The 14,797-nt window shown below is 42.9% G+C and overlaps 1 protein-coding gene across 2 annotated transcripts in view; it reads right to left on the bottom strand.

Moving 5' to 3' along the window:
* Positions 1 to 237: 237 nt before the first annotated feature.
* grin2ca (glutamate receptor, ionotropic, N-methyl D-aspartate 2Ca) overlaps positions 238 to 14,797 on the bottom strand; it is a 154,840-nt gene continuing 140,280 nt past the window's right edge. For both annotated transcript variants that reach the window (XM_079564346.1, XM_079564347.1), the window contains exons 12-15: positions 12,977 to 13,137; positions 10,108 to 10,295; positions 6,840 to 7,072; positions 238 to 1,951 (exon numbers count right to left, since the gene is read on the bottom strand). In XM_079564346.1, the coding sequence (XP_079420472.1) occupies positions 362 to 1,951; positions 6,840 to 7,072; positions 10,108 to 10,295; positions 12,977 to 13,137 (2,172 nt within the window). In that variant the 3' untranslated portion in view covers positions 238 to 361. The remainder of the gene's footprint in view (positions 1,952 to 6,839; positions 7,073 to 10,107; positions 10,296 to 12,976; positions 13,138 to 14,797) is intronic.

Genomic DNA, 14,797 nt, shown 5'->3' on the forward strand with positions numbered 1-14,797 from the left:
CAGCCAAAGTTCATTGGCGTCACTGACAAGCTTCTTGATTGAAACATACAACACTTAAAGTACACAGTACAGATGACAGCTCAAGAACCTTGAGCTGTGTTGGTCTGGTCGTGTTTAAATAAGATTGGAGGAATACCTGATGTTTAATTTTGTGTTGCAGTTTTAAAAATATTATGAATCATAGTGGACAGTATCACGAGCCTTAGGTAGGACTTATCATTTTCCCTTTTCTGTCGACTTCTTCTTGCATAGCCCTTACTCACGCAGTAACTAGTGATGTCCCTGATGAACCTCCCCTCGCTGGATATGACCCTGGACCTGGTGGGTGTTGGTGCGGTCTGAACCGGACATTCCTCGGGCCTCAGACCTCAGACTCCAGGCTGGACACCCTGCTCCAGGGCTTTGGCACATAGGGACTGTTCACTCTGCGCGCTACCAACACCTGCCTCCTGTCCCTGCCTCCGGGCTCCTCCCTGGGCCCCGCCCCTCCGTCGAACGCCCCGTACAGGCTGTTGTGCTGGTACACCACCGGCGGCTGGGTGCTTACGCGCTGCAGCACCGGCGTGTTACTTCCCGGACAGTGGCTCGCGCACGGAAACAAATGGCACATGTCCTTAGAGCCGTCGTAAAAGTGGTTCGGCGCCACGTAAACCGGGTAGTCCGTGTACGAGTTCAGGTATGAGGAGTAGCGTCTATGCACGAGCGTGGACGAGGATCGCCTCAGGGCAGCGGCGTTCTGGAGAATGGCCTCCCTGTACGAAGGCAGCTGGGCGGGATCCGCGTATTTCAGCTTCTGCTTGTACGGAAACGATCCCATGTGAGCGGGGTCCAGGTACGCCGGCTCCGCTGCCAAAGGGTAACAAGACAGGTTGTGCCCTAGACTCCCGTAGAGCTTGGCGGGCTGGGGATTGGCCACGACCACCCTCGGGAAGAGATCCGGTATGTCCGCTCGGGTCGGTGGGGATGTGGAAGTGGACGGTTTAGTTTCATCGATTTGCCGAACCCTGTCGTTTCCCCAAGTCGCTTTCAAAAATGACGCTCTGCGGTTCAGCTTGTCCTTGCCTAACAGCGGTATGTCATCCATTTCTGATTCTACGTAAGATTTCATGCAAGAGTTACAGCTAGGGCTCGTTCCAGGGTAGTGTCCCACATTGGGGCAAGGCATAGTTGCATCGGCGTGGTTGTTAAGAAGAGTATTCGCGCGTAACTCAGCCAAACAAGACCGGGGTTCGTCATAGTCGTTTCTCGATCTCGGGTCAAAGGCGTTGAAAACATAGTTATGAGCGCGTCTTTGGCGGCAGTCCGGAGGGTAGCTAAACTTGCGTCGGAACGGACCCCTGTGCTCCACGTAGATGTCCGGCACTTGCATCTCTCTGTAGGGGACAAAAGTCTGGTGACGCGGGGGTTGGTTGTCCACGTAAAGCCTGTTCCGGTGATGCAAAGTCGGGGTGACAGTCGGGCTGGGGTCCCTCATGGCCAAGTGCGGCGTGCTCAGACTGGAAATCGGCAAAGTCCGCTCCAGGAGGTGGTGATTCGGTCGAGCGGGGAGCGTGTATCTAAGCGGTGTCGGCCTTGTGACCACACGGGCCTTGTCCAAAAGCGGTTGCGTGGCGGAATCAGTGTAATGAATGGGAAAAGTCGGCGTTACGGCCCTTTGCGCGTACGGCGAGTGGTTGTCCGTTATGCTGGAGATATACGGGATTCTGTTGTGCGCGAGATCCGTGGTAGTGACTCTTGGGGGAAGTCGGACGTCACGCCTGCTCCAGTTTTCGATGGTTTTGGTGGCGTTGTCCAAAGAATTCTCCACACGCGCAGAGGAAACCATGTCTTTGGCGGTCTTCAGCATCTTCAGCATGTTGGCCTGGGTGTAGTTGGAAGTGACGTCCGGGTTTGGCATGTCTCGGTTGCTCTTGTCCGAATGCTCCACTCCATTGAAGCAGCTGTAGATGCCCTGCAGAAAGAGCAGAAGATAGAAATGAGTATGCTAGGCCTGTCTAACCAACCTGTGAACTGCAATACACCAAGAACGACCAAGACCAAGCACGAGTCCAGACTATAGAACGTTGAAATATAACTACATTGGTCCAGTGCTCAGGATTCGCTCTGCTCGTGTATAGGTCTCTCCATGGCTTAGTAATCAAGTACATCTGTAACATGCGCCATAGGAACCATCTCCGGCTCTGAGAGCCTCTGGGATTGGTCTCCTGCTCGTTTCAATGTCAACACGGTGAAGCTGTGTTTCGGTTTCAAGCGGTTAAAATCTGGAACCGTCTTCTGGAAGATGGAGGTGAGTGTGATGGCCAGAACACACATAGCCCTTTTCCACCAAGCTGGTGACAATGCTGGTTCCGGACCGGTTCCAGTTTCAGAACCAGTTCACTGAAGCCACTGAAAAAATGCTGGCTCTAAGTTCCAAAATCTGGTGCCGTTTGGGAACCTGCTAAAAGCTGGACCAGGAAACGAGATGATTAACCCGGCCCCTGACTTGTAGAGCCCAATCCCTGAGTATGTCCAAAAAAAAGTAAGCCTCTAGCCCAATCCTGTGCAGAGTTATGATTTTCTTTAAACTAAATAACCAGTATACTCATTCCAGCCACTAGGGGGCAACTTAAATAAATAAAAAACAATTCCACACATGTCCAGCAGGGGCACTGACATAAGAGATCATATACAACACATCATAGCCACGTGGTAAATTAAGCTTACCACCACAGAGTGTGGAGCGAATTAATAATGACAACATTACTTTGAGAAACTTGTGACACAGGCTTGTAAAGCACAATATAGTGCAAGCAGTTATTACTTTGAAACAAATTAAAACAAAGTGTGAAGACTTGATTACTATTTTTGCAAACCACTACAGCTAAACAAATATGTGCCTGGAATCAAGAGTTGATCAGAGAAAAAAGTTTGAGGACCCCTGCACTACAAGAAGAAAATCAGGTGTAGTTCCTTTTAAATTTTACTGATTGACAATTCATCTGGAAAACTTGAATAATGATCATAAAACACATTAAAATTTCCAATATAGTTGAATATAACTATCCCCTCTTCAAACTGGTAACTCCTAGGTAGTTATTGTAGTACGTCCCAGGTACTTACAGAGATAATTACCAAGTACATACAGTGGTACGTTTAAGTAACTACCTAGGAGTTACGAGGTCGGCCCATTAGTCTAACGTCTCATTATTCTGAAAATCACCCATTGAGTAGGGCTGCCATTAGGGTAAGGGTTATATTTTCGGAATAATGAGACGACAGACTATTGGGTTGTTGGACCGATGGCATGGCACCGGAGCTACCAGGCCATACCACTGTACCTTGTAATTACCTCTGGATGTACCACAGTAACAACCTAGGAGTTACTGGGCCAAATTGTAAAGTGTTACCCCTTCTTAATCTAAAATAACTTATTGTAGAAACTACGCTATACAAATACAGTACATTTGTCTTGTGTTGTCTGGCCGATCTGTTTTGACAAGACCCTTTTTTGGCTACATAAACCAGTATACATTTGAGCTCAGCCATGGATTATCATCTGCTGAACAACTGCACAAACAAACACTATTTATGCCTGTATTTCAGCACAGAGGCCACAGTAACATAGAGAGGAATATCACATCGTCATTTTCAGTCAAATCCTGTTACAAAAACTTCTGCTTGGATTAGAACAAATCTAATCTAAAGTTTTTTTTATATTGCAGAGCTTTCAAAAAACATTTACATTCAAATGAGGGTCCCACTTGATTGTTTTACATTCTTGACGTTGCGTTTGAAATATTGTTTGCCGAAGAAGTCGAGTCTGGGAGCGACTGCTGATGCGGCCACTTTATTTCACTTTCAAATGTTGCATGAGCGGAGAATACTTAATCTGAGCTCTCAGTGCAGTCACAGAGAGACTTTCAATGGGACTGTTTGTACGGGATCAGAGAGCAGACCTCCAGGAAGAATTGTTATCACTCCGGGTTTACTGTGGCAGTCCTTGAACCAAGCACTGATAGACTGACTGCGCTGCTAAAGCTGATGAATGGAGGGAGATCAATTAAGTGAGAACTGTCAAAAGGGACCAGATGTGGATGGCGTGATGTGGTTTGATATATGAATAAGGGGGAGGCAAGTTTGCTCGGTGGAGGGCCGGGATTTTTCATCGTCAAAAGACCAAGGGCTGGACCCCCCAATTGAAGCAATTGAAGTAAAACATCACTTTCTACATATGCCAGTGTTGTACATCATATACACTGGAAAAATGTCTGTCGTAAATTAGATAAATGACTTAAAATGGCTTGAATTAAGTTTTTTTTATGTCGGTTTGAACTAATCTAAGATCAAATAAAAACACCAGTGCCTTTTACTGTGAAAAATATAAATTTTTCACTTGAAATTATACAAAATAATCTGAATTAAAGGAGCTATACCTGATTGTACAAAGAAACAGGGTCACGCAAATTTCAAATTGCTATTTTCTGGTCCAAACTCATCTCAAACTTTCCTAATGCATTTACAACATCAAAATTCATCACAGGGACTGAGTTTAAACCAGGTTTCACAACTTTCAGGAAGGAAAACTGTCACTTCACTGTAAAATATGTCTACTAGCCTGACATTTTATGTCTGCTTTTACCATATACTAAAGGACAAAACACATTTTATTCCAATAACAGAAAATAGAAAAATCAAGGATTGCGCCTTTAAGAAAAAACTTGTGCTTGTTCCATTGGCAAGAATAGGTTTTATCTGCTTTAAGGCCAGACAAAATCCACTCAATCTTTAGATTTTATCTCTTAATTCAAGAGAGTATTCTTAGAGCATTCTTTTAGGATTATAGCCTAAAAGGGTGCTCTGCTAAGACATTTTTAGGAATTGACAGTATTTTTGACATTTCTAGAGTACTTTAACAGGCATTTGATCTCTGATTTGGGTCATAATATTTCTCAAAATCATCTCGAGGGCCAGAGTTGGATGATGAAGGGCCGGTTTTGGCCCCTGAGCCTGACGTTGCCTACCCCTGGTGTAGAGTGTGTAGAGGGAACAGGCCAAAACAATGACCAAAAGACTCCCGTTAAACACCGTTGTATCATCTCAGATTTTCTTTGATCTTGGTTTTCTAAAATCTGTGAAATAATTATACCATAAGTTCTTGCCTTGGAAGCCACGTCTAAGCACTCTCGTTCATTAGTAAAACATGTGGACCTTTTCTCTTACATATTAAGCGAACTGAGAAACTCTTTTGCCACCAGACTTTCCCAAGCCTCAAACCTGACGCAACCACAGGCAAAGGCTGTCATTTCAATGCTCTGTGATTTCACATTTACTCAGGAATTCGCAAAGCGTTCAAAAAGATGTAACGCTTCGACAAGCCATAGAAATTGGGCAGAAAGATTTGAACAGATTTGTAACAAGTTTCATATCATTTACTCGACGTGTTCACCAACAATGCCCATTCCAGTAACAGCACAGCGGGAATGAATCAAGTTCATTATTAACCTTTAAAGCTGCATTATGGAACTTTTTATGCAGAAAAGCTCTTCATAATAGTGCGTATTTTACCTTTTAGTGACCCAGCAGCTCTATGGGGTTTGCATGGTACCTTTACTTTCCAGCACAGAGACCCCTATGATGCTCCGGGACCAATTGTTTTTTAGGGTTTCTGGATGAAATGTTTGCATAACGACAGTGGTGGTTCCATTAGCGGAGAAACCTACCAGAAACCCTAAAAACAATCGGTCCTGGAGCGTCATAGAGGTCTCCATGATGGAAAGTAAAGGCCATGATGACCACCCATACAGCCACTGGGTCACTACAAGGTCAAAAACACAATTATCTCAAACTTTTTGCATCAAAACTTTCCATATTGCACCTTTAATCCAACTTAAAGGTGCAACATGCAACTTTTAATGCTAAAAAAAACTTGATATTTGTGTGTACTTGACTTCGTAGTGACTCGTTGGCTGTATGAGTGGTCAGCATGGCCTTTACTTTCCATCACAGAGACCTCTATGACGCTCCAGGACCTATTGTTTTGTAGGTTTTCTAGTGAGGGGGTCTGTCAGGAGTAAAAACCTTCCAAACAACGGATCCTGGAGCGTCCTATAGACCACTGTGATGGAAAATAAAGGCGCCATGCTGACTCACACAGCCACTGGAAGGTCAAATACACACAAATATCAACTTTTTTTTCCCACATAAAGTTGCATAATGCACCTTTAAACTTCTTCTACTTTTGTCTAAAACATTACTTATGCTCTTTAGACCAGGGGTTCCCAAAGTGGGGGTCGAGGGGCACGGAGGTGGGGGTTGCGAGATGATTTCAATTTAAATAACAGTATATTTGAGTGAAATTAGACCACATATCAAAAATATAGTATTCAGACATACATTGATAAACCGGATTTTGAATATTTTGCAAGTGAAATTCTTAAAAAAGTTAATTACATTTGAAAGAACTGGTTTCTGAGTTGCTGGTCTGTGATTTTTGGGATGTTCGAACCACTGCTTTAGATAATCAATCCACAAATTCATCTGTTATTTTACCCACCAAAAGATAAAAGAGAAAGCAATTATTTGAGACCCCTTTTCCTGATTTGTTTGGTCATAATTTTTAAGGTTGGTCGTCAACAGTGAATAAGAACTGTCTAGAAAAGCTTACAAAAGTTAGTCAAGCGGTCTAGGTTGTTTATCCATTCAGTCTCTCATCTACGTTCCCACTGTATATCCTTAAGATCTAAAAGTTGCATCACCACAGAGAGGGTGAAACATCTTGTGCATCCAGGTAAGTTTGGAACCAATGACCTGCACGATGACGACTTCCCCCACACCCTCATTTCCATTCAGTGACTTACTCTGCTCAGAGCCAGGAGGCAGTCGAGGCGGTCGGACCTTCGGACGGAGTGGCGCAGCTTCCAGTAGAGCAGGTGCTCCCAGGCGAAGACCAGCAGACTCAGCCCCATGGCCACCAGCAGCATGTAGAAGACCCCCGCCATGTTGTCAATGTCCAGCTTCGAACTCATCACCTCCTTCTTCTCATTGCGGCAGATGCCAGTGAGCCACACAGTCTGCAGCTTCTGCGTGTCCCCTGCAAGACCGCGACACAACAAAGGGCAATCACGTAATGTTGAGGGCACAAGTTTCATTCTTCATTTAGTAACTGAGCGTTAAATGGAGGCTGCACTGGTACTAAATAGCACCTACATTTTTAAGCATTTTGTGGGGCTGATTCTCCCTTTTATTGACTGATCAAATGATTGAATAGTTGGTCGACAAACAAAAAAGGAGGATTTTGCAATGATAAATAACATTCACACATGCTTATAGCCCATACTTTGCATATTAATTGAAAATAGAGAGATTGGAGTGAGTAATCACAACCAATATAGAAATGCCGGTATTTTCCAGCACTTCCAGACTGTATTTGTGGATACAAAGCACCATCTTTCTGCAGCAGCTGTGCACTTAAACTCCCGATGCAGGAGTCCGTCCAGAGGGGCACTTTCAGTTTATAGACTCAGTCACTAAAAAGTCACCCACTGCAGCAACAAAAGCTGGAGGATGCTTAAATATCTAATATATGTGTGCACGGGGTGCAGCCGTCAGCAGGTCAGTACAATGCTCTCTAGTAGAGCTTCTCCAAAGTAAACACTATAAAAAGCTAAAATATGTTTGGAAGAATACTTTAGCAGCTACAGGACTTAGGTAGACTATACTTTGAACAGTTATTTGCGAAGATGGTATTTTAACACAAAGAAAGAAAATGCATTAACTTAGATGTTTGAAGAGTGTGTTCGATCTTGCCTGGGCACAGAGAAAATGTAGCCAAAATACACATTGTTCCTATTCTTTACAAAGACGTGTATCTGGGATCAAGGGTGATTTCTTCTCATTCCCGATGGATGTGATTGACAATCAGAGAAAAGCTGGCTAAGACGCAAACAGCAGGCAGTGGATTTTGTAAAGTTAGAGACAAATGTGAATGATCGATGTTGTTTTTGCTGCAAAAACGTAACGACACAAGTCAATTAGCCTGGCATAAAGCCAGAATGACTTTATTTATGTATTTATAAATAGATATAAAGACAGTCTGGAATAGTGGTAATAGGACGCGATTTCCAAATGGAGACTTGAGGCGGGACCTTCTGAGGGCCCACCACCTGCAGGAGGAGCCATAAGGGGCTGGTGCAATGTGATTTGGGCGACTTCAACAGGTGCCCCCACGACCCGGCAACGGAAAAGTGGAAGAAAATGGATGGACTTGAGGCGGAGCTAACGATCACAGTTTGAACGAGAGCAAACCAATCAAACACAAAGCGACCTGTGCTTTGCGTTTACGTCCTCCGCCATGATTGATGTAGGCCACACCTGCAGTCGAGTAAATGTTCCGGTGATGTCCAAGTCCAGCTCATTTAAAACAGACAAAAGGGCACTGGTAATTTTGTTGTGTCGGGGCCGCCATCTTCACTGTTTTTATTACGGCCCAGAGGAGCACTGGTGTATGATGGGAAATCCTAGCGCGGAAGATGACGCACCGTTAACTCCGCCTCCCGTGCTATGATTGGCTTGTCTTGGTTTTGTCCGGAGTCAACAAGATTCAAATCGCACAATTCCACACTGTATCCCCATGTATCTCTTAATCTGGAGGATCAGTCTGACTCGTGCCAGGCTACAAGTCATGGCAACTCGGTACAGATTTTAAACGTAGGAGGATTCAACACGAGTGCACAACGGCGGTTTCAGTAAATGTGCATTTGGAACGATAGATAGGATGGAGGATGAAGCATCAACATCTACGCAGGTACATTCTTGTTATGCACATTTAGACATTTTTTTCCTACTTCCTAGTGGTTAATTCCGTTCCTGACGTGGCAACGTGGTCTGTAACTGGAACAATATAAAACTTTTAGAGATTTGAATGGCTGTTAGCAAAGTTCCAGGTGGTCTAGCTTTTGAACAGATAAAAAAGCAGGAGTGGATAGCTGGACAGGCAAGAGAAAATGCACATATGAATAAGACTTGATGCATATGAGTTGTTTGGCAAAATGTGATTCTGAACGTAGAATTCTTTTGGGAGCTTGAGCTACAGGTTGGAGACCCATGACAGTCCGAATAATAATGCAGTACTCTTATATAGTCCCTATATTTAAAAAGAAAAGCTGCTTCTTTTAAATGATCCACTCCTCAGCTTCACTAACCACTAAAGAACACCATCAACAGACAAGATGCATGAACTTGTCTTGCCCAAGGACACAACAATGATTTGCTGATGGTCTTTATGACCTAAAACGGAGTCCAAGTCATTAATCCTGTTCATTTAAGAGTTGTTTTTTCCTAAACTGTATTCTCTCCATAAGACATCCTTTACTACAGCCAGAGCCGGTGCTGGCCCTTCTGGGGCCCTAAGCAAAAATCCACACGGGGGCCCTACAGTACGCATCCCATGGTTATTCAACGAAGATCGAATCCATTTACGGTCAAAAACAGTTCCACTGTGCAGTAATGCAGGGCAGAAGTGGAACATAATGACCTCAATTCAGGCCCCGTCCCTCTGTGTGAGAACCACAAACCACTAAGCCACTGTGAGACTGGGATTTAGGACGACTACTAGTCTATTTCCCAACTTTTTATAATGGCAAATGGTCCCATTCTCTTACCTCTGGTCCCTGACCCACAGTTTGGGAAACGCTGATGTAAAACTAACTGAAACCTGCACCTGACGGTTATTTCTGTCTGACCACTGAGAATTAGCCTGTGAGTCGCCCAACTCGTTTTAGACTGTGCACATTCAGAGAACCAGAGTTACTGTAAGTAACTGCATGCACGAGAACCGTGTGGATTCAACTAATCTTTGAGACAAATAGGCCCGTAACAATGCGCTAATTAATCAGGGAAACAACTCCGTAGTTTGACTGAGATGCGGGGCCCTTGTGGCTGCATACTATAGCTGTAGTTTGTGAAGTTCGATCCATCAGTTCAAGGCTTGGACTGAAACTCAAATCGAGTCAAGAGCCAACAGTCCCAAGTTACCTGTAACCCGCAACAGCCAAGTCACGAGCCCTGAAAACAGTGTTGAAAGCAAGTCCGAGTCTTAAGTTCTGCGTCTGTGGTCACTTTCGTTACCGTCGGCCAGAAACTGCAGCAGGGCCAGGTCTATGGGCCGTTTCCAGCGCGAGTCCTTCTGCAGCGCGATGCCGTATCCCGTCGTGGCGAACACTTTGCCGCTGCCGATCGTCACCAGTTTACAGCCCTCGTCTTTACCTGCCATGTAGTTCAGCACCGCTGCGTCGTAAATGAAGGCGTCCAGCTTCCTGCGCAGTCACAAAGAGCACGCATTTCATTTAAAGTGCACATTTATTATTTTATTTTGGCTTTTGCAGCACTTTCAGACAACCCCCAGCTCTCGGTCCTTGGTAGATGTTCCTTGTATTATTATCACAAGGAAGCAAGTTTAATATTATAAATTATGCAGCATTTCTGACTACTTTCTGGTATTTTTGCATAACTGAACCTTGAGGAGAAACATGTTCTGTTGTTTTTACATTTTATAATCACACAAAAAAACCTTGAGCCTATTTCACTTGTCATTCTTTCATTTCAATTTAAATGATTTATTACTTTGAAAGTAATATTGGTTTTATTTCCTCGCAGAATGCTAAGTTTGGGTTTCTGATAACCTCCACCTGCGACAGTGGGTAGTGAGGCATTTGGAAATTAGCTGCTTCGTCAAGAAGGGAAATGAATTGCACAATCAGAATGAGTTTGGTGAAGGTTAGTTAATGGTGTTTTCTTATAAAGCCACGAGGCTTAATTATTTCATGTACAAACTTCAATGTGTCACAACAAACATTTATGCAGTGACTGTGACATTAAAAGTTGAAGGGGCTAGATGCAAGTTGGCCATTTTATACTCACTACTGCCACCTCAGGTCATATGTGTAATTGCACCGTATATATTAAGCTCGTGCAAGTTTAACATTTTTAAACTCCGTATAGTCCCTTTAAGGCAATAGATAGATAGATAGATAGATAGATAGATAGATAGATAGATAGATAGATAGATAGATAGATAGATAGATAGATAGATAGATAGATAGATAGATAGATAGATAGATAGATAGATAGATAGATAGATAGATACCCATACAAATAAATGGGGAAGCCAGGTGCAACACTAAAGTAAGTTTGTCCTTTTAATGTCATTTATATGATTTCTGTGGTTTGCATTAACATATTATATATGATGTTTGGAGGCCATTGGATATCTTTCCCACCAAACAAAAAGTACAAACTGCGATTATTCGCATCATATGTTTTGACCACACACAGTTCTGTATCTGAGCCACACATGACCTGAAAGACAAAGCACTTGTATTAACTACATATTGTAAGCCAGGAGGAGTCTCCAATCTTTTCACACGATGAGGTACATATGAAACAAAAGCGACAAAGAGCTACTTATGCATCAAAAAGGCTTGTCTAATTTTCCTATTTCAACAAAAAGGATTTTAATTGTCCTTATTCTCCACTTTATGAACCTAAAAGTTTGCAGAGTCTGTCCAAAATGTTCAGCACTAAAGAAATTGGATCTAAAATGTGGCTTATCTTGGGCGAGCGACCAAGAAAGGGCTAAAGAGATCCTGGTCATCAGCTGTTGGGCCTCTCCCATAATTATGAAACTGTGAATATTTGGTTAATAAAACGTGCAATCAATATTCAAATGCTTTAAAGGTCCTATATCATGCAGAATCAACTTTTTGGAGGAGCTCTTTCTAACCTACTCTGGACACCTGTTCTTTTTTCTTACCTAACGATAATGTGGCGAAAATGCGCATTTGGCTACGAGAGCTACAGGACTTTATTCAAGCCTCCTAAAGAAGAGGCCACTCGCCAGAAGTTGGAATTTCTTTCCGGGATTCAGCGACTATCAGCCAAAATAACGTTTGTCTGTGATCGTCACTTCACTGATGGATTCTTGGTGAACCTCTGTGGATTAAACTCTTATAACCAGCGACGATGGAGCGGCCAGAGCGGTGGTGAGTCAATGAAAACACGTGTGAGCTTGTGCGTTAGCCATTTATGTAGCTGTGTTGCAGATGTCAACTCCTTATAACTGCATTGCGAAGTAAACTTCACTTTTTGCTCTGATATTATGTTTCTACTACTGCTAACGTTGCATCGGCTGCATCAACTCGGGGAGAGGGACGGAGTCAACTGGATCCAAGCATCTTGTCTTCCGGATTTGAAAAATACCTCCAGAAAATACTTATATTTCTCACAAAAATGAATACTCCATAGTGGTAGAGGTACAATATATCATATAAATGCCTATACTTTACTTTGGAATGGCTAACATAGCATGATACAGATCCTTTCAATGTAAGTGTTTTATGTTGAACAAGTATTATAAATGAATATAATCACTAGAGAAAAATGAACTGCGATTAATCGAATTTTACAAGTGGGATTGATCGCAATTAAACAAATTAATCGATTGACAGCCCTAATCTAATCTAAAATCTCCAAAGGTCTGTACATTCATTAATGATTTCTAACAAGGCTTTGACATCACCTGTATGTGGTCGATGGGTTGACAACAGCTGAAAACATCTGGAGCTTTCATAATTTGCGATGTTTGATGGCTAATGCTAACGGCTACAGCAAAAATAGACTAAGCAGGCTAACAGACTCGTCATTCTTTTCTCCACCCGTTCATCTACAGAGTCAACCCCTCACTGATGCACTTCCTGACCAGCTTGTCAAACCGGTTACTTCCCCTGACCGCCACTATTCATAATTTATGTTATGAATAGTGAATGATAGTTTGACTGAAAGACGAGAGTGAAATAATGATTGGCTCTACGTGTTTCTACTGGGCATTTTGGTTTGTCAAAAACCCATAAAGGAAATCACTTAAATATGAGTGAATGAATCATTTGGATGTACAGTTGGCAGTACATTTGCGTTAACAATAAGAGAAGTCCAGTCTTGCCCTGTTTTGAGGCTGTTGAGCGCGTCCTCCACTCCTTTCTGGTTGTACTTGACCATGTGCGCGTGCATCTCGGGGTAGTTACTCCGGATGTTCCTCTCGGTGCTGCCGTTCGGGACCGTCCCGAACCGGAACGGGGGATACTGCTCCTGAGGCTTCTGGAACTGAAGAGGGGACATGAGAAGTTAGGCACAAATAAGCAAAAAATGTCTAGCCTTTTTTATCTGTTTTCTAGTGGACTATAAACATATTTATCACACACCAATAAAATCAAACCAAAATCGGGTCCATATGGATGTTTGTTCACAGCAAATTGTTCTGTAAAAGTGAAAAAGGACACTAGTAGCTAACGTTAGCATAGCCTGTGTAGTTTGAAGCTAATGTTAGCTTCCTGGTAAACATTGTCCGCGTTTTCTATCATTTATAGAGTTCGGGAATGTGATGTCATATCGCTAAGCATTATGGGATTAGCAGCAATTGTAAACTAATGGAATTTTAAAAGTTAAAATACAGGAGTTATTGTTCACATTAAAACACTTGGACACCACAGTGTGTTAGATGTATTTACCAGCAGTAACTCAGCAGCTAACGGAGTTGTTCCACGGCAATTTTCTCCACTTTTTATACTGTTTGTAGCTAATGTTGTCAATGGCAATGTATGCTAGCAGCTGCAAAGATGGCGGATCTCCATGGTAACTGTGGAATTTGGCGAACTCTATAGGCTGCTGAGACACTTTGCTCCTCTCCATTTTTCTGTATCTTTATTTAGTTGACAATGATTCATTTTTCAGCATTTATTAAAGTAATGATGGAGGAAGTTTATTTTTTTCCCTTCTTTGTTGCCAACCAGGAAGCAGGAAGCCCATGTTAGCTAACATATGCTAACCACAGCAATGAATGTCGTTTTTCGCTTTTACTGAACAATTTGCTGGGAAAAAAACATCGATATGGACCTAGCCATCCGTAAACTCTGGTCAATGATCATTTCCCTACATGTTACGTCTGGGCCTGATCTCAGTGAGCTCCAGACCCTCTGTACGAAATGAGTACGAGGGTATGGTAAGACCAGGCTAATATGGACCCGATTTTGGCTTGACTTTATTGGTGTGTGATAGAGTGAAAGAGTGAAAAATTGTGATTCCCCAGAGAGGATTCCCTAAACCTCGGCTCGGCCACACCCCCTGTGTATGACACGTTGCCGTAACACAAACAAAAAAAATGGTTTCATAGTAAATGTAATTTACAGACATGGTTTTAATTTAACTTTTTACTTCAGTACATGACAACTGTGTAGGCTTTGTTCCACCTCAGCTGTCACTTCCTTTCAGCAGGATCCTTTTGTGACAGCATTTTTCAGATAAATATTGTAACAGCGAATAGATCTCCACAGATTTAAACCTGTCCATGTGCATAAATCTGCTAAACTAATGCAAGACCCACATCCATTTTAAAACATATTTGTAAAAGTGTCAACCACTGAAGTACCAGTCTTTCAGCTCTGTTTTGATATCTGCCTGCGCTTCAAAGCGTGGCCTCTTGTCTCCCCCGTTCACGGGTCTCTGCGTTGCTGTGCATTATGTCTGAAATATTTCAAAGACATAATGAGAATGGTGGTAATACAGTCATTTTCTCAGTGTCTCCCCTCTGGGCCTGCTCCTGTCTGCTCCGAGATGAATAACTCATTTTGGCTGTTGGCAGAGCGCCGCGCATTTAATTAGAGACGGAGAGAGAGAGGGGAAGAGGGAAAAAAGCAGGGTGCAATCGTCAGAATGGAACTTTTTCATTAACCTTATACAAATAGAAAAGTGTATTTGAAAAGGGAAA

The sequence above is a fragment of the Gobius niger genome (assembly GCF_951799975.1).
Source record: "Gobius niger genome assembly, chromosome: 10".
NCBI classification, from domain to species: Eukaryota; Metazoa; Chordata; class Actinopteri; order Gobiiformes; family Gobiidae; genus Gobius; species Gobius niger.